General features: G+C 41.7%; 1 protein-coding gene across 5 annotated transcripts in view; it reads left to right on the top strand.

The window, feature by feature from the left end:
• TMCC1 (transmembrane and coiled-coil domain family 1) overlaps positions 1–18,168 on the top strand; it is a 183,160-nt gene extending 164,992 nt beyond the window's left edge. For all 5 annotated transcript variants that reach the window (XM_032841497.1, XM_032841500.1, XM_032841501.1 and 2 more), the window contains exons 3-4: positions 11,620–11,755; positions 14,138–18,168. In XM_032841497.1, the coding sequence (XP_032697388.1) occupies positions 11,620–11,755; positions 14,138–14,452 (451 nt within the window). In that variant the 3' untranslated portion in view covers positions 14,453–18,168. The remainder of the gene's footprint in view (positions 1–11,619; positions 11,756–14,137) is intronic.
• Positions 18,169–25,373: the final 7,205 nt, after the last annotated feature.

The raw sequence follows: 25,373 nt of genomic DNA, 5'->3' as shown, positions 1-25,373 counted from the left end.
AAGGTGAGGAGAGGGAGAGAAAACTTATTCACTTCAGTAAGTGATTGAGGTTAGACAAACCTGTATTCACTTGCTAGCTCTTTTGTATGACTGTATGTAATTCCTCTGAGCCTCAGTTTCCTCTATAAAAACAAGATAATGATATATACTATACAGGGTTGTTGAGATTATTAAAGGAGATAATAATGTACTTGAAGCACCTAGTGTGGTGTGTAGTGTGACAGGATATTAGAAATCTGTCATTACCCAAACCATAAGAGACTCAATCTCACAAAACAAACTGAGGGTTGCCGTCGAGAGGGGGTTATGGACATTGGGGAGGGTATGTGGTATGAGGATATGTGCTACAGTGAGTGCTGTGAAGTGTGTAAGCTTGACGATTCACAGACCTGTATCCCTCAGGCAAATAATATACTATATGTTAATTTTAAAAAAAAAAAAACTGTCATTACCAAGTTTTCGGATTACCTAGAAACCTCCCCTGCCCTGGCTTTTATTTATTCCCTCTATGCTATAGGCATCTGCTGTTTCTTGTCTTTAAGGTAATGCACTGCCTACCCTGAACGTTTCAGGGACCGATTCTGTGCTTTTTCCTTTCCAACTACAGGCTAATTCAGTATTTCCTAGTCTCTTTTCAGGCTTCAACACAAATGAAGTAACAAAAGGTAAAGAGGGAACATCCACTTTCCCCAATTCAGCCAGGAATATATTCAGGTTCCCACCACATGTCATACCCCTACCCCAGCTGTGTCTGTCCTAGTCAAACCCTGGCAGAAGTTATCTCAGGTCCCTGGGATCTGGTTCTTCCTGTTTCTCTCAGTACCTACTCTGCAAGATTCTTCAGCCATCCTGTCCTACTGACCTATTGCCCAATTAGGGAAGCACACTTCCCTATCCCGGCTCTCAGAGATGGCTCCGAACTTTTGAGCCACACCCAAAGAGTGATGCACTAGGTGAAACATTCCCAGCCTGACACTCATCCAGTTTCTCATTCATCAGGAATTTGACACAAAAGAGCCCTGGCTTATCTTTAATCTAAGATGACTACTGTGTTGACCTCCAGTGGATGAAACATTTTATTAATGTTTCAATTATTAATTTTATTCAATTACTTATTCAATTATTTATCGTTTACCTACAACAAAATCTAGATGTCTTTTTATATCTTATAAATAGAGCACATTTTGCTTGGGGATGGGGGATGGATTTCACATGCCAAAATATGACATAACCTATACTGAAAAAAGATCTCACAGTCTTACGGCTTTCTGTTCACTAACAGTTAAACTCAAACCGTATTCAGGTGTCTAAGTTTTCTTTGAGTTGTAATGATTTGGGAAGGACTTTTGAGTAAAAAGTCTCAAAATGAGAGTATTAATCTTATAATCCTCTGTCCTCTGTGATCCAGCTGGAGTCTCATGGAAAGCACGAGCCAAAATCATATACTTGTAGGACCAAAAATTGCCCCCCGCTGCATGTCCAGAGAGCTCTAATTGGCATCATATCAAGAGATTAAAATCCCTTAGAGTTCTTGATTTTAAAAAATCACATGTGGGGGCACCTGGGTGGCACAGTGGGTTAAACCCTCTGCCTTTGGCTCAGGTCATGATCCCAGGGTCCTGGGATTGAGCCCAGCGTCAGGCTCTCTGCTCAGCAGGAAGCCTGCATCCCCCTCTCTCTCTGCCTGCCTCTCTGTCTACTTGTGATCTCTGTCTGTCAAATAAATAAAATCTTAAAAAAAAAAATTTTTTTTAAATCACATGTGAAAGACTATACACAGTGTACCTTTCCTTCCCCCCCCCCACTCTTTGATTTGGTACTAATATTTAATCAGAGGACAGACGTGTTCTTTCTTTGAATTCCCTGGGTATTTTACTTCCCTATTTTAGGATTTAGGTAGGAAGTAAACACTAGCAAGTAAAGTAAAAGAGATTATAATATTAATAATGGGAGTAGTGGGAAGTCAGTAGGAACTGGAGTAATGGGTATTTTCTTCCTTTTGTTGTTGTTTACATTTTGCATTTGATTAGGGGTATAGAAACAGTAAGTTTTTTAAAAGACAATAATAAAAGAAATCTAGAAACAGGAAGCATGAACCAAGTGTTTAGGATTCTCAGTACGCCTCATTAACCTAGTAAGGGGAAGTTACTGCATCTTTCTCAGCCTCCCATTTCTTAATTAGAAATTGAAGTACCTCCCAGGGACAAGGATTAATGTAGAAATGTCTTCATGAATCAGAGGCAGATGCCATACATAAAAAGGCATGGGTGTGGGGGTGGGTGGTTATAGCTTTTGTTATTATTGGTATTAGTGTTTTGGTACTTTGATGTTTACAGTGATTAACTAAATGTAGATTGAACCCTAAATTCCTCCCCCACATGCACTCCTCCACCCAAAATGACATTACATCATCTTTATTGGGCTCTTTGTGTTAGCCTGATTTCAGACCATAATTTTACATGTAGGTTATGTAAGCCACATAAAAATGACTGATGGCACTGAAAAATGTTTGATTGGAAATTGCTAAGCTTGATCAGGTTTGTGCTTTCAAATTGTGGGTTGTGAGGTTGTGAAAAGAGCTAAGAAGCAAACTTCCATGACCTGGGTGAACAAATCCCCAAAAGTGTTACAGTAATGACAGGCCCAGTCAAGATCTTTAAGGTGCTGAGGCAACCCAGAAGACCTACGTTCCAAGCACCAAGGGCATCTTGCCACCCTCTTTGTTCATCATATTTTACAAAAGCCTCAAAGTTTAAGAGTTTCTTGGTTTTCTCCCTGATGTTTCCTGCAGATTGGAGGCGCTTACTGTGGTAACCCAAACACAGCTGTGTAAGTGTAGGGGCGCCTGGCTGGCTCAGCTGGTAGATCAGGCAACTCTAGATCTCAGGGTCATGAGTTTGAGCCCCAAGTTGGGTGTAGAGCCTACTTTAAAAAAAAAAATGTATAAGTGTAATAGGGTTTCAGCTACACAATAACAGCTGTGACTTTTCTGTTCTTTCAGAAAGTCATCATTCTCCAGGTAATTCTTATGACTTGAAGAGGAAAGCAAATGCTAGTAGTTATTAGTTGGTGAATTAATGGGGCTGTTTCAACTGGACCCATTATGGGTCTTGCTTCACCCTTGAGTTCTGCAGCTGTTGGTCTGTTTTCATCTGCAGGGAAATGGAGCGCATTCTACTTACCCAAAAGCTGTTTCACTATTTTAAGTACTATCTCTGGGAACAAGAGTGTATTTTCTCATTTGGGAAGATTCTCAGCTTGAGGAAATCTTGCTGTTAATTTCTCATGTAACCATGAGTAAATTATTCAATCTCTGAAGGACTTCATTTTCCACAGGAGCATAGTGAGGATTAGCAGTTTCTATTCAGCTCTCTCCAGAGATTTGCAAAGATCAGATGAAATTTATTTGAGATCCTTTCCCTCTCACACATACAAAACACATACCATGAAAGGAAGGTAGGTAGGACAGTTTCATCAATTTAAAGGAAAGTTTGGAACAGGCCAGTGAATGGGCTTAGTTATTTGGCAAACTTGAGTCAGGGAAATAGCAGGAACCCGTTTGTATGTGCTGGCCCTCCTGATGAGCAAGTAAGAAAAGAGGCTTGTTCCTCTCTTGTCCTTTTTGAGAAGGACAGAATATGTACCCAGAAAACCCATTTGTGAGATGTCAGGAAAAAGTATACTGGAACAGTGAAGATTTTAGAAAATGTAAAATTGAGGATGTAGTGATAAATGAAGAAGTGGAGGATTAGAGGCGGGGGGGGGGGGGAGTCAGAAGGAGGAAGCCTTGAATGTTGGAGCCACACAGCACTTGAGGTCAACAAGCAGTCCTTTTGAACTTTCTCACTAGGGATTGTTGGAGGGACCTGGGAAGAACATAAAAGACAAAAATGAAACCAAATGTATACCCGTGATGAATCTTTCCCACTGAGCTCCATTTCTGTGCAGGGCATTTGACATCTAACTTCTGTTCAACTTCACAGTTGCCCTTTGGAGTAGGTAGATTACCTCTTCACAGGATCACCCACACTGGTGGGTTGCACAGCCAGGGTTTGAAACCAAAACCCAGACTGAGCAGATTATCAGATGGTAAAAATTGCATAAAAACAGAGGTGTCTGGGTGGCTAAGTGGGTTAAGTTATCTGTCTGCCTTTGGCTCCCGTCATGATCTCCGTCCTGGGATCCAGCCCTGCAGCCATTGTCTTGGGCTCCCTGCTCAGCAGGGAGTCTGCTTCTCTGCCCTCCACTCCCCGTTCCTATGTGTGTGTGCTCTCAAATTAAAAAAAAATCTTTTAAAGAAAAAGAAAAAAAACCATTTTTTTAAGATTTTATTTATTTATTTGATAGAGAGAGAGATCACAAGTAGACAGAGCAGCAAGCAGAAGGAAAGGAGGAAGCGGGCTCCCCGCCAAGCAGAGAGGCCGATGCAGGGCTCGATCCCAGGACCCTGAGATCATGACCCAAGCCAAAGGCAGAGGCTTAACTCACTGAGCCACCCAGGTGCCCAAGAAAAAAATTTTTAAAGAAAAACCAAATCCAGTGTGAAAATAGTTTCCAGAACCTTTGTCATGTTAGTGACCATTTTATGATAAACATTGGCTTATAATAAGGTTCAAGAATGTTGGGAACAAGTGCTGAGGACTTTTGTAAGTACTCTGTGATTCATATACAGTGTTACATACTTACATATAGTGTTGCATAACTACAGAATTTCCCTCTTTACAAACAGATAAAAATCTGAGGGACAGCCTGAAGTGTTATTAATAAATCCTCTTAGGTATTCACAAGTGAAAGTATCCAAAACATATTTTATCACAACCCAAAGCCATGAAATAGCCCAAAAAGGAACCTGAAAGAGATACATGTAGGAGGGAACTCCATAAAATACTGTCAAGCAAAAGTTGCAGATGGCACAGGGAAATCCAGTTGATGAAAGAAACTCAATGTGAAATGGACCAAACAAGCGAGAGATTATACTGCCAGAAGACAAAGCAATAATACCTTCAGAGTGCCAGGGAAGAACAACTGTGACCTCAGAATGCTGGGTCCACCTAATTTATCATTCAAGAAAGAGAGTGAAATTGAGAACTTTCAGACATATGTAAACAAAAATTACCACTCATGGAAACCTTTGCTGAAGGAAATACTAAAGGATATACTTCAAGAAGGGGGAAAAAACCTCGAACAATGGGTGAAAGAAGTCCGTAATGCACGTTCTAATTAAATAGGGACTTAAAATTATATATACTAAAAAAAAAAATCTGAATGTCTTACACCAATTTGGATCTAAAATTTAGAAAAGAACGTGGGGTTCAAGGATAGCATTTCAACAGCATATTAAGAGTGTTGGGGCTCCTGGCTGGCTCAGTAGAGCAAGTGGCTCTTCACCTCAGAGTAAAGTTCGAGCCCCATGTTGGGTATAGCGTTTACTCAAAATTAAAATCTTTAAAAAAAAAAAAAAAGAGTGTTAAAACTTTGGGGGAAGAAACATATTTTGTACCTTAATCTGCCTGGCACTTGGCATCTTTCTGCTCACTTTATTCTTGTCCCTTTCAGTCAGTAGGTGCTCACAGAAACATTAGAAAAATAAAACACAAATGTGAATGCAGTTTTTCTTTTCAACTAGATGTGTAGCTATGGGACTCCTAAACACAGATAAAATGACAGAATAGGCTAACTTAAATCTTGGTACCCCAACATGGACATGCTACTACTGATAGTTTGGTGGAGAGGTGGGGCAGAAAGGTCTTCTCACCCAATCTTTTATAATGCACACCAAAGTGTATGTCACCCTCGCCCAGGCTTGGGGCTGGAATATTCTCTCGTAGCAACCTGTGAGCTCTGGCCTGGCCTTGTCCTCTCTGGGCCTCTGTGTCTTCACCCAGGATGAAGACAATAGAAGACAGGCTTATCTTTACAAATATGTGCACAGAGAGGGTGCTGAAAGAAACCACCATCAGCAGACTGAGTTCAAAATGACACTGACAGATGCAAGCGCAGTTAAGACTTTACCAGCGATTTGTCCTATAGAATTACATGGGGAAACTACTTCCTGTTGCTGAATGCAGGTAGCAGAGGTAATGCAAGCAAGGGGGGAGTAGCTTGTTTTTGTGGCACCAAAGACTGTGGGGTGAGAATTACAAATAGCTAGGTTTTAGTTCAGTTTTAAAAAGAACTTCTCTAATAGTGAAAAACACTGCCTTAAGAAAAATGAAACTCTGCCGCTGGAGGTATTCCATGCTTGTCAGGGGTGTCATAGAAATAATTCCTCGGTTGAAAGAGATGTAACTAGATTTCTAAGATCTTTTCTAACCTCCAGAGTTGAAGATTCCTTCTTTTAAGGGAGCCTATGTTATCTTTCAAACAATACTTCAAATATTTGTGGTATACTTCTCTTCACAACATACTGATTTTAACAGCTCTAGATGTGTAGGGAGGTGTTTGATAGTGATAATCTTTGAGACCTGTAAAATCGAGTGTGAGATATTTGGATTTATTGTATAGTTAGCACAGTGATGTGGACTGCAATGAGCCTAAAATGAGATTAAGGCCATAAATTAGTCACCACAGGAAATATTTGGCTGGCTAAAAAGTTTTTCAAATTGCCCATGAATTCCTTTCAGGGAGCATGTTTTCAAGTGATGCCTTCTTTAATAAGTAGAAACATTTTCAAAAAGGCCTTTATGTGGGATTCCTGGATGGCTCAGTCTGTTGGGTGTCTGTCTTCTGCTTGGGTCATGATCCCAGGGTTCTGGGATCAAGTCCTGGGTCCAGTTCCTTGCTCAACAGGGAGTCTGCTTCTCCCTCTGCCTGCCACTCCCCCTGCTTTTTCTCTCTCTCTTTCTGACAAATAAGTAAAACGGAAAGAAAGAGAGAGGAAGGAAGGAAGGGAGGGAGGGAGGGAGGGAGGGGCGGGCCATTATGTTTGGGTACATTGTGAAGATGGAAAGGAGAAAAAACTGACATTTTTTAACAATGCTTTTGTGTTGACATGAGTATAAAAGATTAAAATGATTACCCTCATTTTATAGTTGAAGGAACTGCTTGGAAAAGCAAGCTAACTTAACTAACCGTTTAAGAGAGGCAGACCTAGGACTCAAACCCAAGTTTTCCTGGCTATAATCATTTTTCCCCAGTGTTTATTATAAACCTCAAATATGCTGCAAAGTTGAGAACAGTTACACAGTGAGCACTCATACCACCCACATCTTAGATTCTACATTCTGCTGTTTTCTCACATATCTTCCCATCTATCCATCCTTCCTCTCATTTTTTAAAAAGATTTATTTATTTATTAGAGAGAGAGTGGGGGAAGGGGCAGAGGGAGAGAATCTCAAGCAGACTCTGCATTGAGCACAGAGGCCAACATGGGCTCCGTCTCACAACCCTGAGACCATGACCTGAGCCAAAATCAAGTTGGACACCTAACTGACTGAGCCACACAGGTGCCACCTTCCTCTCATTTTTTTTAATGCTTTTCAAAGTAAATTGCAGACATCGATAATTTTTTTAACAGCTTTATTGAGATATGATTTATATACCATAGAATTCACCCATTCAAAGTATACAGATCAGGGGTGCCTGGGTGGCTCAATTAGTTAGGTGTCTGCCTTCGGCTCAGGTCATGATCCCAGGGTTCTGGGATCCAGCCCCATGTGGGGCTTCCTTCTCAGTGAGGAGTCTGTTTCTACCTCTGCCCCTCCCCCTGTTCATTCTCTGTCTGTCTCTGTCTCAAATAAAATCTTAAAAACAACGAGAAAGTATACATATCAGTGATTTTTAGTGTATTTACAGATATATACAGCTATCACCATAATCAGTTTTAGGGCATCTTTATTGCCCTCCAATCTTCCCATTACACCCCGATCTTGGCAATCATTAATCCTTATTTCTATAGATTTACCTATTTGGGACATTTCATATACATGGCATCATGCAGTTTGTGGTCCTTTCTGACCAGTGTCTTTCACTTAGAATAATGTATTCAAGATGTATATATCTATCTTGTAGCATGTGTCATTATTTCATTTCTTTTCATTTCCAAATAATATTCCATTGTACGGTTGCCCCACATTTTATTTATCCATTCATCAGTTGATGGACATTTACTTGTTTCCACTTTTTGGCCATCAAGAATAATGTTGTTGTGAATGTTTGTGTACACCTTTTTGTGTGGAAATACGTTTTAATTTCTCTTCAGTATTCCACTGGAGTGGAATTTCTGGGTGATACAGTGATTTTATATTTAACTTTTGGAGGAACTGCCAAACTGTTTTCCAAAGCTTGAGACACCATTTATATTCCTACCAGCTGTATGAGAGTTCAAATTTATCCACATCGTCCCCAACACTTTTTATTATCCTCTTTTTGACTCTGGGATGTAGAGTTACTACATTCCTCCTCCCGTTGACTCCACCTTGACATCAGGCTGCAAACAATCATGTCACTGTAGCTTGGTCCAGCTCCCTGTGTGGCTATGTAATTTGGATCAACTATAGACATGACTCAGATTTCTTACTTACAAAAGGGAATTTAGCTCACCTGGGCTTCTTCAGTAGTTTCAAAGTGGCATCACAGTGCAGAGGTTAAAAACTTGGGTTTAAAGTCAACCATACATGGATTTGAATCTTTGCTCCCTACTTTATTTCTGTTGCCCTTAGACAGGTCACTTTACCTCTCTGAGCTTCCGTTTCCTTATCTGTAAAGTGAAGATAATACCTACTACCCTCTTGGAGTTTTAAATATGAATTTCGGGGCACCTGGGTGGCTCAGCGGGTTAAGCCACTGCCTTCGGCTCAGGTCATGGTCCCAGGGTTCTGGGATTGAGTCCCACGTGGGGCTCTCTGCTCAGCAGAGAGCCTGCTTCTTCCCCCTTCCTCTCTGCTTACTTGTGATCTCTGTCAAATAAATAAATAAAATCTTAAATATATATATATATATGAATTTCGATTGGGGCGCTTGAGTGGTACAGTCAGCTGTCTCTTGGTTTTGGCTCAGGTCGTGATCTCAGGGTCCTGGGATCAAGCCTGCTTCAGGCTCCTGTGCTTTGGGAACAGACCCTGCTTGAGTTTCTCTCTGCCTCTCCCCCCACCAAATAAATAAATAAACTTTTAAAGAATTAATTTGGACATATAGTATACACTAAATAAATGGCAGCAGCTGCTATTACTTTTCTGTTTTAATGGTATGCGTGAACCATGTTTATATCATATATTCTCCAACATTCCTGAAAGACTGTACAATTATGGAACACATGCGAAAATGTCACATGGGTCTGTTCTCATCAGCAGACTGATTGCTCCCCACCCAGCATCAATCCTTAGCTTAGGAGGGTTATTTGCTTCTAGGCCCCGCTCTTCCCTTAAATCTCAAGGGATTGAGACTTTGGAACACTCCTTTTATAAAGCCTCTGTCCCATCTCTGGTAAGGAGAAAGAATGAAGTCATCAAACCCTAAAAACAGCACAGAATAGTGAGCTTATTTAAATAAAATAGGACGAACCTGAAAAGGCAGTAGTATGTCAACGTATTCTTAAGGTAGTTGGTAGACTTAAAATTTGATAGAAAATCAGTTCTAGAGGTGGTGCCTGTTTCTGAGCACATGCCCTAGGCAGCAGATGATGTGAAAAGACAGTCACAGAGAATACAGGCCCGAGTTACAGGTAACAGGTGGAAACACTCTCTGATCTGTTCCATCACTTCAGTAACTGACGTGTTTTTCAGTGAAAGAGAATTTCAGTGCAAGAGAAAACAGTACAGATGCCTATTAAGGATAAAGGAGAACTCAGTAGGATTCAGTAATACAGTGAAAAGGGTCAGACTGTGCCTTTTAAATAAAAATACTAAAAATAAAAATACTTCTTTCTTAGAGAAAGAATGGAGTATAGGATATAATTATTATACAATTCTTGGGAGGGAGAATGTCAGTGATGCTGCAGTATAAGAATTACCTTAAACAGAAAACTTCTGTGTATTCCTTAAAAGTTGGTGTGCTATATATGAGATTAAAAACAAGGAAAGGGAGGGTAGTTTTAAATGTTGTCTTTATTTATTTATTTTTTTAATACAGAGTCTCTTGAGGCTTCAGTGTTGGGTGTGTGTTTGCCCCAGTAGTGTTCAGTAGTAGTGTATTCTCCTATCGACCTGAGCCCTCTGTCTGACTGAGAGATTTACATTTTATTCACCACAAACCAGAGATGTGTTATTGTTCCCTTTCCAGTCTGTTTTAATGTATAGTGTTCAACTATCCTCCTACCTACGTATCTCTTTGTCTGGTTCATGGAATTCCCACACACAGCCTACCCCAGTCTGTCCTCTTCTCCTCTACATAACCCATATTCCTAAAATGCTGTGTTCCTCATGTCATCCCTCCCCCATCTGCTTTGGGCCCATTTACTATCTGTTCCAGAAACCCAACTCCCATACCTACCTCTTAAGGCCAGATTTCCATTTTTATCTCCTATCCTTTACCCATGTTTTTTTTTTCTACCTAAAATCTCTGATCTTGTCCTTAAAATTTGTTTCAACCCTACTGGTCCTTAGGTACCCAGCCCAGGTTCTACCTTTAAGTAGATAACCTTCTCATAGGTAGCCCTAAGTGCTAGAGATACAAGATGAATTAAATGACCTGCTCCCAAGGAACTTTATCTCCCTCCATTCTTCCTGGGTTTTTTTCTCAGTTATAGCCACACTGGCCTATTTTGTGTCCCTCAGACCTGCCACGCTAGTTCTCATCTTGAGAACTTGATACTTGGTATTCCTTCTGCTTTGAGATACTCCTTCCCCCACATCTTCATAAGTCCATTCTTATCATCATTCACGTTTCATCTGTCATCGTTGGAGAACACTGAACAGGGAAGAGTTCTTCTGACTATTCCAGCTTAACCAACCACCAGGCACTCTGTCATATATATACCCCTATTGATCTTCATTTTACTTATCCATACCTGCAGTTGTCTTGGTTTTTCTGCCCCCCGCCCTCAACACACATACTTAGCATATAAACTGCTGAGGGCAGGCATTCTGTGTTGCTTACCACACTGTATTCCCAGTACTTTGAACATACCTGGTACACAGCAGACTCTCAGTAAATATTTGTTGACTGAGATGTCCTACTAGACACTGTGCTTGGCCATGGGGATGAAGGTCTCTGAACCATGAACATCCAGGTGAGTGACCTGTCCAGTATCAGGAAAAGCTACTGGTGACGCTAGAAGGTCAGTTTTCATTTATATGCTGTTTATCTTGTGATGAAACCTGCTTAATTGTATTCTAGTTTTTGCCTCTCCCCTTTGCTGCTCAGAACGGAGTAAGAATTCCCTCATTTATTATAAGTATGCTCCAAGCTAACCAGGGCTTCTGGCATTGCTGCAAATACTGTGTGTTGAGAAGATTGTGGAAGAACCATGTTGCTGCTATGATAATGGCCTTGTGACAAGCTGTCCATTCCAGGGACTAAGAGCTGTGCCCACTAGCATGCCCTTTTATCCCAGGCCACTGACTTAATTTCTTTGTGCTTTTGTTTTCTTCCTTTGCAGAATGGGTTTTGGGGATTATATGTAAATAATACCAGGAAAAATATAGAATGCATAAAGTTCTAACTGTCCCCCCACCTTCTTAGATGTGAACGATTAGAAGAACAACTAAATGACTTAACGGAACTCCATCAGAATGAAATCTTAAACTTGAAGCAGGAGTTGGCCAGCATGGAAGAGAAAATTGCATATCAGTCCTATGAACGGGCCCGGGACATCCAGGTTAGCATGAAGACTAACAACAAGTAGAACGGTGGTTGGCAGGGACCAGGGGTTGAAGGGAATGAGGGGTTCTTGTTTAATGACTATAGAGTTGCAGTTTTACAAGATGGAAAGAGCTATGGAGTTGGGTGGTAGTGACGGCTGCACAACATTATGAATGGATTTAATACCACTGAGCTGTACACTTTAAAAAGGTTAATTAAGGTGGTAGGTTTTATGTTATGTGTCTTTTACCACAATAAAAAAGAAGAAGAAAAAGGAATAAAATACTGATGCATGCTATAACATGGATGAATCTGGGAAACACGCTCAGTGAAAAAAAGCCAGTCACAAAAGACCACGTATTATGTGATTCCATTTACATGAAATGTCCAGAACAGGCAAATCTATGGAGACAGAAAGTAGCTGAGCAGTTGCCAGGGGCTGCAGGAAGGGGAAATAGGGAGTAATAGCTAAGGGATAGGAGATTTCTTTTTGGGGTGATGAAAGTGTTCTAGAATTTGATGATAGTGATGGTTGTACACCATTATGAATTTACTAAATCCCACTGAATTGTGCACTCTAAAATGGTTAAAATTTAGTGTTAGGCATATTTTACCATAATAATGAAAAGTTTAGGAAAAAAGATGAGGACTGTAGAGTATCAAGAGAAGGTTATACCAACTGTAATACACCTACCCTTCAAATGATGTGCATTTCTTGAAAGGCTGTACCATGTAGGGGTGGTATGCTTGCTTGTGTTCCTAGGAAATGTTCTGAGGATCACAGGTCTTGGTATATAGACCACCTGCATTATTACATCTGTTGGTTACCACTTCAGGAGCTGCTCTGACAAGACTCAGGGCCATCTTGTCTGTCTTCTACTATAGCAAAGGAGGCATTTATCCTAGTTGCCAAATTCAAACCTTTTACAGGCACATTGCCAGGCCATTTGCGAAAATAACACATGAGGCAGTTATGCTTAAGGCTCTCTAGTTAATGCTATGAGGAAATAGAATATGTAACTTTTTTCTTACTCCAGTTGGGAGGTATTTCTAAGGGAACAGTTGCTGGTTTCACAAAGAAGTATCTTGAAATAAGCTAGTCTTAGGGAAGGGAAGTGGTCCAGGAGTCTTATATTACAGCCTAAAAGAATTAAGGGAATGTCTGGATCATTTGCCCAGCTGCCATCTTCTCCAGACTCCGGAATTCTGTTTATGTTTTAGTTTTTTTCCCATGATCATCCTGAGCTGGGTAGCATTCACTGTCCATTCATTAGCTTACTTCAGTCTAAAGTTGCCTCACCTTCATCTCAAATCACAGGAAACCAGAATGCATTGAAACCAAGACCAGAAAAACCTAGGGCTTCCACCACTGCTGAACTTCGGAGCATACCTGACCATACCTAAGGAATAGGTTCTGTCCTCTGAATGTTGAGGGTAAATTTCATATAAACTCACGGCTTGAAGGGAGCATATCACTTATAATGTTTGGTCTAGTGTTTGGGCATAGTGTCCCCCTTACAAAGATCAACCTTAAAAGCAGCAGTAGGGCGAGTATACTCTTCTTATGAAGACAGATCAGAGAGCCTTTTACACTGATGTCTGTGATTTACTTGACTTGGAAAACAACAGGTAGTGCATACAAGGATGTCCAGAGGATGTTCACCATGTCATTGTTACGGTGAAAAAGTTGAAAGTAACCTAAATCTCTCCAACAGGGACCTGCCTGAATAAACTGTGGCGTATCTATCTGTACTACAAAATGCTACATAGCAATTAAAAAGAATGAGGTAAATCTCTGCACATTGACTTGGAAAGGATCGGCAGGACCCACTGTTGAGTGAAAAAAAAAAAGACTTACGCATTAGTTCCTATAGTATGATACTATTTATATTACGATAGGAAGTTAAAAGTAATTCCATACATTTCCCTAGGCTTAAATATGTATGTATTTAAACATAGGTGAAAGAATGAACACATGTCAGAGTGACAGTATTACTTCAAGGCCAAGACCTGGATTTAAGGAAAATATCAAGAGAGACTATATATCCTCCTTGAAATGTTGAGCAAGTACGCTTGTCTTGTGCAATTAAATTAGTAATTTTTAAATGGAAAAAAAAATCATATACTTGAGGTCTTGTTATTAAAATGTTCAAGACCAATTCCAAATGTGGCTGCTACTTCCTGTGAGCCTTCCCATGAGGAATGCCATGGAGGGTGGTTTAGGTGAATAATAATTGCTGGAATAATGACTTACACATTGAGCCTTTCGTATTCAAGATTCTCACATATTTAAAATCATTGGCATAGCTCAAGATGCATCTGGCTTGCCCAAAGTGCATGTCATCTATTCAGAGTGGTGTAAGCAGAAGGCTTAACTATTCCCTGTTCTGGCCCACAGGAGGCCCTGGAGGCGTGCCAGACCCGCATCTCCAAGATGGAGCTGCAGCAGCAGCAGCAGCAGGTGGTACAGCTGGAAGGGCTGGAGAATGCGACTGCCCGGAACCTTCTGGGCAAACTCATCAACATCCTTCTGGCAGTCATGGCGGTCCTTTTGGTCTTTGTCTCCACGGTAGCCAACTGCGTGGTTCCTCTCATGAAAACTCGCAACAGGACGTTCAGCACTTTATTCCTTGTGGTTTTCATTGCCTTTCTCTGGAAGCACTGGGATGCCCTCTTCAGCTATGTGGAACGGTTCTTCTCCTCCCCCAGATGATGCTGGCACAAGAAGGCAGTGCTCCCCTACCCTCTGGCGAGTGCATGCAGCGAAGAATTAGACAGCAACTTACCTACTCTGAAGTTTTCTACAACAACAAAAGAGTTGAGTGAATCTGTTTACATTTAGAATAATGTTTTTTTCTTCAAGAGACGCAATTGCAATAGTATTTTTTAGATTTTATCCAAGAAGTTTTTTGGGCAAAAATCTTGGATCATTTTTATGTAGCATGATTTTCCTTGGGATGCAAATCTTAAACAGTCCTTTACTATGAACCAACAATCTGGAGCACACTGAAGGGCATTCTAAATTGTGGCTTGAAGGACTGCACTAAAACCCACTAAAAAGATGCAAAAACCTGATTAGGGGAAACCAGTTAAACCTAACACCCTGCCTCGTCTGGGCTCACCACCTCTCCCCCTCCCAGACTAACTTTACTGTGAAATCCTGCCACATTCCATGTCTGAATTTTTGGATTCAGGGTGGATTGTCCTTGTCCGTGGAAGAACACATGGATGTCTCCCTGGCTTTCTCACCCAAGTTGGCCACTCATGCTAACCCCGGAAGTATGATCACTTTTGAACCTGGTCCCTTAACCTTTGCTAGGATACAAAAGTGAGAGCATCATGCCCCCAAAGGATCACTGCAAAGCCCTACTACAGTATTTTGAAGTAGCCCTCTAAATATTTAATTTGAAGCAAAATCCCTTGGCCGCACTTTTAAGGTTTTTTTAAATATGTGTATAGTCACCAACTTAAAAAAACAAAAAATCCGAACAGCATACTTGAAGAATGTAATACTCAAACTCTCAGTGCTTCCTTATGGTTTCTAATAGGATTTTTTATTATTGTTGTTATTATTATTATTGGGTTTTTTTGGAAAGGGTTGGGAGGGTCTTTTATTTTTCCTTTGAAATAAAGAAGTGATGTTTTTAAATGAAGAAATGTGTGGATATTTAAGTGTGCTGCTCCCTCTTGTCTTGAAACAGTTTGAGTAAGGGAAGACTTGCTATAAATGCTTTCCTCTGAAGCCCTTGTTTTGAGATGCAGCTTAGACTTCCTCCTCTGGCTGCTGCTGCTCTTTGGTGTCCTGCCACCCCCACCCACCACTTCATGGGCTTGGTTTGGTTGGAGAGGAAAGGGGTGTGCAGGGAGAGGAGGAGGCGGTTTCCACAAACCAGCATGATAGGATAGAGATTTTTTTGCCCCAAGAAAATGTTCACCCAGTGACTTTGGACTGGGATCGATTGTCTTGAGGAAGAATTGAGACTATATTATGAGAGTCATACATAATTCCTTGTGTTTCCTTAATTTATTTTTAACACCCCCTGATTACTGAAACCAAAGTGATGTGGAATCTTCTGTCTGCATTTTGGCCCCAGCATCCTTAATTTCAAAGCTTTATTCTGTCTGCCTGAGAGAATCAACCGAAGGTGATTCTCCCAAAAGAACAGAAAAGGATCTGTCAGGTTAGAAGGACCCAAGTTTGGGGTGTAAAGTGTTATCCACTTCCTATTCATCTATACTGACTTACTAACATACCTATGCTCAGTGGACTTGTATAGACAGTTTAGAAAAAAAAACGACTGAGCCTTCTTCCCCATGCTGTAACCAGTTCTACCAGGATGGAACTGGGCTTTTAGAGCATATCTAGAAAGCTTGGTTAATCTTTTCATATTCATAGTATTGAATCCCAAATGCTGTTCCCTCTTGGCCTCAGTTCTGTGCAACCAAGTGATGAGCAAGGGGCACATAATAGCCCTGAAGAGAATAGCAAAGCATGCTTTGCCTATTCTTCCCACACCAGGAAATTCTTTTGGAATTAGATTAGCATTGCCTTCTCTGTCTGAGGGGATGGTTTACATGACAGCTCCAGCCTCCTGTGGCTTTGGCAGGCTGGCCTTCTCAGAGTCAGCATGTTGTTTCCATAATCATTTTGATATTTTAACTCAGGTACCCCAATCTTCACTCCATCCCCAGATGATTGTAGTACAACCTGTTAGCTCTGTTGACCTCTCAAAATTAGTGCCCAGAGCAGGGACCACAGGGATGATTTTTCTATTAAAAAATAATTGGAACCAATTCATGTTCAGGCCAAAACCAAATTGTTCCCACGCCTATGTATTTTAAATGTTAACTTTGCCTAAAAATACTGCGGTGACTTTAGGCAGGAGTGCCAAAGGACACCATGACCTTGTCAAACTAGCATAGTTTCTCCTAACCTTCTGCTCTAGCTAAATCACTCGAGTACGGAAGAGAGCCCCACAAAGTTATCAAACAGAGACTATGGCCACCATCCTCTAGTTTTTCTAAGAACCTTTGAGTCCCCTAAACCGTGTAGAGGCTACTAAGTTTTGTGGGCCCTAGAAGTCACTGTGATAGATGGGTTGAAATTGTTCCTATTTGCCATGGGACAATTTCTATCAAAGGAAGGTTTTCGCCTCTGGACAGCCCCCTGAGCTCCCAGCCAAACAGGCCCGTGCTAACTGTCCACCGTCCTCTCTCAAACTGTCTTAGGAAGGAGCTTCAGGCTAGGTCAGTCACAGTAATGGCTTTCTCGCTGTCTTGTCCCTTGATAGTTGACAAGGCCCAACAGTTGTCTGCATTTAATGCTATTTGTAACCATGCATCTGTTTTCATGCCTTCCCCCACTTCCCACTGCCCACACCTGTTGCCTTTGTGTTTCTTTGCACTGTGGCTGTTCCCAAATTCTGGTCTGGTCGAAGCTCTTCTATAATCTCACTCTAATGGTTGTTTAACAATTGTTCTGTGAGTAGTAATTTCCCCTTGCTTTACTGCTTCTTCTCTTTTAAAGACTACGTGCATTCCCTTTGAAATGAAGCATTCCTGGATTACTTGTTAGTGCTGGTGCTTGAGGCTGGCTGTGGTAGCCTGGGTGACTCTTGTTCAGGTTGTAGAATAACTAACATTTTACCTTTTTTATGATTCAACTGAAGGGCACTTCTGTCTGCTCCAATTTCAATTCCTTGGTATATACTCAGTGCATCCTAGCAAGGAAGGCTTTCTACTCCACTGGCTCCCTAAGAAGAAAAAGTAGGTTAAATTTTACACTTCGTTGACTGGGGTCTCCTTTCTCCCCTGTACCCTCGCCACCCAACTGAGGTAAAAATCTGATACCAAGGAAAACACTGGGATCAAGCCTTCCTTGCTAGCCATGCCCTAATACTGAGCATATTTTTATGTGGTCTTCACTGCATTTGGTTTTGTTTCTGACTTCATATTCCTTTGAGGTACAGTCAAATGAAATGCTGAATTTCATGTAAGTTCCAGTGAGGAGCTGCCTTTCAGCATTGGGAAATATGCATCCAAAACAAAACCAAATATTATAATCGACAAATTGACACAGGCAAAATTTATGGTTCCCACCCCCAAATGAAACTGGGGATTTTGAACATGGCTCTAAGAGTTAACATTTCTGTGTGTTGTGTATGCTAGGTGATACCCTCAGTAGGACTGACTACTAGACTGTAAGTGTGTTTTATCAAAGTGTGTCAGAATAAAAACTCACTTGCACGAATTGAAAAGTACAGAAATGACACTTGTGAACGCGTGAACGTTAACACTGTAGTTGATAGATCTTAAGCTGCTAATTGTTGAGAGAGAATTACATTTATTGTTTTGTCTGATTGCTGCATATTCTCAGCAGCACTTTTACTGTACATACAAATTGAAATAAAGACCTCAGCTATTAACGAGGTGGTTGGACTCGGGTTTATTTTGCTCCTTATTTTTGCATATTCAGTTTCCATGACAAGTTTGTCAGTCTGAAAACTTTCCATTAGTTTGTACATTAGAAACTGTGTGTGTGTGCGCGTGTGTGTGCAGTCAGTATCTTGAAACCATAACTGATAGCTGGGTGACTGTCACTGTCTCCCAGGATTTTATACCCATCATTTCAGATTGTCACTTTGCCACAATTCCTTTCAACTGGTAGGTGAGACTGCCTTTTAGTTCTTTGGAGGGAGTTTTTTAGAGGTATACCCCCACCTCAGATTCATCTCACAACCCCAAGTGGATATAATAATCCCTGCCTCCTTTTTTCTTATTATTGAAATATAGTTGACCCACAATGTTACATTAGTTTTATGTACACAACATAGTGATTCTACAAGTGTGTATGTTATGCTGTGCTCACAAGTGTAGCTACCAACTGTCACCGTACAATGCAGCTACAATACCATTAATTATATTCCCTAATCCCTGTCCATTCTTACAAGGCTTCGTTAATAAACAAATGTGGTGGATATATAGATACACTTTGTAAAACATTTGACATCTGAAGTTCTAGATACATGTAAGGGTTTTTATGTAGCCAAGTCCCATCTATGGCTTTGTTCCAGAGGTAGTAATTTTTTTTAAAGTAATACCTGTGCCCAGTTGGGGGCTTGAACCCACAACCCTGAGATCAAGAGTCACATGCTCTACTGACAGAGTCAGCCCTAGAGGTAGTCATTTTTAATACGGTTTCTCCTTGATGATCTCTGGGAAGCCTCTGGAAATCCAGAAGCTCTCATCTTACCCTTCTTTGACAGGATATCAAGCAGGGACCTGATGACTTGGTTCTTCATAACTACAATTTGAATGTTGAGAAATTTGGGCCCCACTTCTGGCTTACTAGCTCTGCCTCCTACCCCATCTGTACTTAGAGATATCATTCCCACCTTGATCCTACCAGTGGGTGTTGTGAAAATAAAAAGAGCCTCTGTGAAAGCTTTTTTTGTTTTAAAGATTTTATGTATGTATTTGACAGAGATTACAAGTAGGCAGAGAGAGAGGGAGGGGAAGCAGGCTCCCTGCCGAGCATAGAGCCCGATGCGGGGCTCCATCCCAGGACCTTGGGATCATGACCTGAGCCAAAGGCGGAGGCCCATCCCACTGAGCCACCCAGGTGCCCCCTGTGAAAGCTTTTTAAATCATAGTAAGAATGCCCTAAATTTCTTGAAATGTGAACCAGGCTGCCAGGTACAGATGTGCAGGTTGTACATTGCCCGATGCTATAGTAGGCTACACTGTGAACAATATATCCAAGTGTTATGCAGTGCCTAATGGTACAAAGAGCAGGCCTGATTATAATAATTATATAATATATAATCTCAAAGCCTGCTTTATTTTCATTCATTAAGAACTTGAGAGAATGGAAGGCTGGTAACAGATCTGAGAAGCTGTTGTGAAAACAGACTGGGGAGACACGTGAGGGTATGGCCAACCAGAAAATGTATGTCTCATCTAAAGGATTCAAGTGTATTGGTTTTTAAATGCTGGGCAAGTCTAAACCTAGCCAGCTTGTGACCTCAAGTCTAGGTAGTGAAGAGTAGCTAACATTTATTGAGTACTTCTTGAATGCCAGGCATAATGCTTAGTACTTGGCATGCGGTTCTCACTTCTCCTCACAGTCTCACACAGGCAGTGTCCTCATTGTCTAGGTAAGGAAACAACCCAGGGTTCAGTGGCTTGCCCAAAACTCTACTGTTAGGAAATGGTAATGGTAATTGAACGTGTAATGGTAAATGGTAAATGAACGTGTTGGAAAGCAGGTCTGTGCAACATAGATAACAAAAGATGAGTGTCTACAATGTGTGAGTATAAGTTAATATGAACCAAGAAGAAAACAACTCAGAAAAGTAGGGAAAGGTTATGAAGAAGTAGTTCACAGAAAAAGAAATGAATGGTCAATAAGCATTCAGAAGAAAAATGTTCAGCCCCATGTGTAAATCAGTACAGTAAATGAAAAAATAAAAAGCCAGTTGTGGAATAGTAAGTATACTGTCTCCTATTCATGCAAAAATATTCTTGTTTGTGTAAATGTATGTAAGTCTCTAGAAATGAAACTGCACATTGAGTTGTCCCTAGGTAGTCACTCCAGGGTGTGGGGGCCTTCACGCTTGCCGCCTATAAAGTACGAATCTCTCTAATGCAAAATGCATTTGTCTGTTTTTTAATTAAAGATATTGAAACTTTTAAAAAAGAAAATGATAGGTCGATTGTGGAGAAATGAAAAGAGTTGGTAATATTTCTAATACCAGATTATAATAGACCATTTTCTTCTTTAGGATTGCCCTAGAAGGGGCTCTAGACCCAAATAAAGCCCATCTACTGGACTTTCTGGAAGCCTGGGTTTCCAGGCTTGGTGGTCAAAAGGCTGTTTTGCTGCCAGAGGGGACGTGTGGAGAGGTGTAACCGTAGTAAGCGCGTTCAGCCTGTTCTGCTCAGCCCCACACTCATCCAGCAGCATTTGAGAGCCACTGTGGGCAGGACTGGGCTATGGAGATGGCTAAGAGAAAAGGAACTGGGTAGAATGAAATACGTGTTGTAATAGAGTCAGAGGCCATTTGTGGGAGTGGAGAGGAGGAGGCACTTCTCACAGGGCAGTTGGGAAAGGCTCAGTGGAGGAGGCAGCAGTATCTGGGATGGCAGAGGACAAGTATGGGATGAGTGGAGGTGAGTGAGGAGGGTATTGCAAGTTGAAGAAACAGTATTAAAGTGTGGAGGGGAGAAAGCCAGAGGAGAGTGGCTCTAGCCATGGATGTGAGCTGTGAGTGACTGGCAGGCTGCCTAGAACAATGTGTGAGTCAGCAACAAAGTTAAAAATGATGGGGGTGGGGGGTATGGGGGGGGGAGGGTAGGTTGTAAGAAATCTAGAATGCTATGCTGAAGTTTCATCAAAGTTCTTGAGCGGTGTAGTCACCCAGCCTTGTATTTAAAAATAATTGTCATAATTTCAAAAGAAACCAGTAGCCTCCTTTCATGAGGTCCAAGTCAGTCGGGTGATGGAGAAATGCTGCCCAAGGTATGTGGTCTTTTGCCTTTTGATCCTATAATAGGAAAAGCTTCAAAATGTTATTTGATGTATGAGAACTGCGGGTGTAGGAAGCTCAGACCTCAATTCTTTTTTTTTTTTTTAAGATTTTATTTATTTATTTTGAGAGAGAGAGAGTGAGAGAGAGCATGAGAGGGTAGAAGGTCAGAGGGAGAAGCAGACTCCCCATGGAGCTGGGAGCCCGATGCGGGACTCGATTCCAGGACTCCGGGATCATGACCTGAGCTGAAGGTAGTTGCTTAACCAACAGAGCCACCCAAGCACTCTCAGACCTCAATTCTTACCTAAAACAAACGAACAAAAAAACATGGGGTGCCTGGGTGGCTCAGTCTGTTAAGCATCTGCCTTCAGCTCAGGTCATGATCCCAGGGTCCTGGAATTGAGCCCCACATCCAGCTCCCTGCTGGGCGGGAAGCCTGCTTCTCCCTCTCCCACTCCCCCTGCTTGTGTTCCCTCTCTTGCTGTGTCTCTCTGTGTCAAATAAATAAAATCTTAAAAAAAAAAAAAAAAAAAAAAACCTTTGTTACTTTTGGCATTAGAATCCTTCAGTTCTAGAGCAAGAGTACTTGACAAAATCTAGTGTTCTGGGCGCCTGGGTGGCTCAGTCGCTAAGCATCTGCCTTTGGCTGGGATCATGATCCCTGGGTTCTGGGATCGAGCCCCACATCAAGCTCTCTGCTTGGCGAGAAGCCTGTTTCTCCCTCTTCACTCCCCCTGCTGTATTCCCTCTCTTGCTGTGTCTCTCCGTCAATTAAATACATAAATAAAATCTTTTTTTAATATTTTATTTATTTATTTGACAGAGAGAGAGAGATCATAAGTAGCCAGAGAAGCAGGCAGAGAGAGAGAGAGGGAAGCAGGCTCCCTGCTGAGCAGAGAGCCCGATGCAAGGCTCGATCCCAGGACCCTGGGATCGTGACCTGAGCTGAAGACAGAGGCTTTAACCCACTGAGCCACCCAGGCGCCCCAAATAAATAAAATCTTAAACGAAAATCTAGTCTTCTGCCTTGATGAACTTCAGTTTAAGCTGTCCAATCAGATTTTTCTTTAGAAGACTTCATTTCAGGGACCCCTGCATGGCTCAGTTAGTTAAGCCTCTGCCTTCGGCTCAGGTCATGATTCTAGGCTCCAGGGATCTAGTCCCACATTAGGCTCCTTGCTAAGCCGGGAACCTGCTTCTCCTTCTGCCCACCGTTCCACATGTTCAGGCTCTCTCTCCCTCCCCTCCCACCCCCACTCTCCTGCAAATAAATAAATCTAAAAAAAAAAAAAAAAGACAACTTATTTCAGCAGTTATTGAGACTATTAAAAGGTACAGCAAGGGGGCGCCTGGGTGTCTCAGTGGGCAGTGGGTTGAGCCTCTGCCTTCGCCTCGGGTCGTGGTCTCAGGGTCCTGGGATCAAGCCCCACATCTGGCTCTCTGCTCAGCGGGGAGCCTGCTTCCCCTTCTCTCTCTCTCTCTGACTGCCTCTCTGCCTACTTGTGATCTCTCTCTGTCAAATAAATAAATAAAATCTTTAAAAAAAAAAAAAAAGGTACAGCAGGGGCGCCTGGCTAGCTTGGTCGGTAGAGCATGCGACTCTTGATCTTGGGGTTGTAAGTTCGAGTTCCACATTGGGCTCAGAGATTACTTAAAAAAAAAAAAAAATGGGTGCTTGGGTAGCTCAGTTGGTTAAACATCTGCTTTCAGCTCAGGTAATTAACTCAGGGTTGTAGGATCAAACCCCACTCTGTATCCAATCCCTGTTCTTTGGGGAATCTATTTCTTCCTCTCCCCTCTGCTCTTGCCCTCTGCTTGTATGTATTCATTCTCTCTCTCTCAAATAAAATCTTAAAAAAAAGAAAAGAAAACCATACCTTAAAGAGATGGTTGTGAGGATTAAATGAAATAATTGTAAAGTATCTTGCCCAGCACCTGACCTCAAGTAAGTGCTCCACAAATGGTCTTAATATAATAGACCAAGAGGGGCGCCTGGGAGTCTCAGTGGGTTAAAGCCTCTGCTTTCAGCTCAGGTCATGATCTCAGGGTCCTGAGATCGAGCCCCGCATCAGGCTCTCTGCTCAGCAGGGAGCCTGTTTCCTCCTCTCTCTCTCTCTCTCTCTCTGCCTGCCTCTCTGCCTGCTTGTGATCTCTGTCAAATAAATGGATAAAATCTTAAAAAAAAAAAAAAAAAAAATATATATATATATATATATATATATATATATATATATATATATATATTAGACCAAGAATTCCTTGAGGACAGGGGCCTGTCTCTCTGGATCTCTTCAGGATATATCCTATCGCCCATTTTCACCTGACGAGGAGCTCAGTAACCAGACTCAGTAATCCCTGGCCAGCCCTGGTTCTGGAGTTGGTTTGGGGAATGGAAAAATCAGTATGTGTCAAGAAAACCCAAACAAAAAGGAACACAGCCATAGGGATAAAAAAAACTTGCAAACAGATGTTATACAGTTGGCTATTGATTTTACCAGTGTTTTCTTTTTTTTTTTAATATTTATTTATTTGACAGAGAGAGATCACAAGTAGGCAGAGAGCCAGGCAGAGAGAGAGGGGGAAGCAGCCTCCCTGCTGAACAGAGAGCCTGATGCGCCGGGGCTCGATCCCAGGACCCTGAGATCATGACCTGAGCGGAAGGCAGAGGCTCAACCCCCTGAGCCACCCAGGCTCCCCATTACCAGTGTTTTCTTAACCAGCATGGTGGCAGGGACTTTGTCATGTTCATGGCTATGTCCTCAGTGTCAGGAATGATGCCTGACAATTAACAGGTGCTCATTAAAAAGTGGAATTCAAAAATCACTATTGTGGGGCACCTGGGTGGCTCAATGGGTTAAGCCTCTGCCTTCAACTCAGGTCATGATCTCAGGGTCCTGGGATCGAGCCCCACATCAGGCTCTCTGCTCAGCAGGGAGCCTGCATCCCCCACCTCCCTCTGCCTGCCTCTCTGCCTCCTTGTGATCTCTCCCTGTCAAATAAAATCTTTTTAAAAATCACTATTGAATTCCTATTCTGTGCCAGGCACAGTCCTACCTGTGCTACTTTCCGTTCTTATACCTACTCTGAAGAGGAGCTGGTATAATTTCCATGTTGCCAGTGAAAACAAGCTCGATAAATGTTTGGGTTTTTCCCTATGAACAGGTCATTTCATCAATGGCAAAGTCAGAAGTTGAGCTCAGCTGAGTTTGCCTCTAGAGCCTATACTGTTTCTACTCCTCCATTTGGCAGGACAATGAATCAAGATATGTGGATTTCAGGCTTTGTGTAACCTTGAGAAGGCAAATCAATTTTCCTGGACCCCAGTGTCCTTACTATAAAGTTACCTTAGTTCTCTTCCAGCAATAAAATGATATTCTTAGCACTTGTTGCCCAGCCCATGATCTCCTTAGGAGCATTGGTCATAACCACTGAAAGGGTTAAATATTGAGACAGGATGAAGTGGAGATTTGCAGCTGAGATCTGGATATCACCATAATAGGCTCGTGCACTCGGGAAGAGGAATGGGAGCAGGAAGCCAGGGAAGCAGTTTGAAGCAAATGTAACAGGATGTCTGCATGACGGTGGGCACATGGTCATTCTGTTCTCTTTCTGTATGAATTATTTCCTGATCTAAAAGAAAAAATTAGGTAAAGTATCATGGTGTTCCCATATATAGCACATTAATGGGAGCATTAAGAGGATGATAATTGGGCCACTTCTCAGTGTGCTATTCAAGAGATCTGCAAGTTGTATTCAGCTGGTCAGAATTCTTACAGAGCACATCAAGACATCACTGGTACTTCAAAAACCAATGTTCATAAGAAAAATAAAGTAGCACAGTTCTATCCCATTTATTTATTCATTTGCTGTAATGATTGAAGGCTTGTACCTCTAATGGGTTATCTGAGAAAAGTAGTTGCAGGCAGCTTAAAATTTTCTCATGTCCTTTTTAAAAACGTATTCTTAAAAAAGATTTATTCATTTATTTTAGAGAAAGAGGATGGTGAGGAGGGGGAGAGGGAGAGTCTTAAGCAGGCTCTGCGCTGAGCAGGGGGCTTGACACGAAGCTCGATCCCATGACTCTGAGATCACAACCTGAGCTGA

The sequence above is a fragment of the Lontra canadensis genome, unplaced genomic scaffold (assembly GCF_010015895.1).
Source record: "Lontra canadensis isolate GAN:19392208 unplaced genomic scaffold, GSC_riverotter_1.0 scaffold124, whole genome shotgun sequence".
Classification (NCBI taxonomy): Eukaryota; Metazoa; Chordata; class Mammalia; order Carnivora; family Mustelidae; genus Lontra; species Lontra canadensis.
The sequence above is the reverse complement of the archived record's forward strand: the minus strand, read 5'-3'. Positions and strand labels throughout refer to the sequence as shown.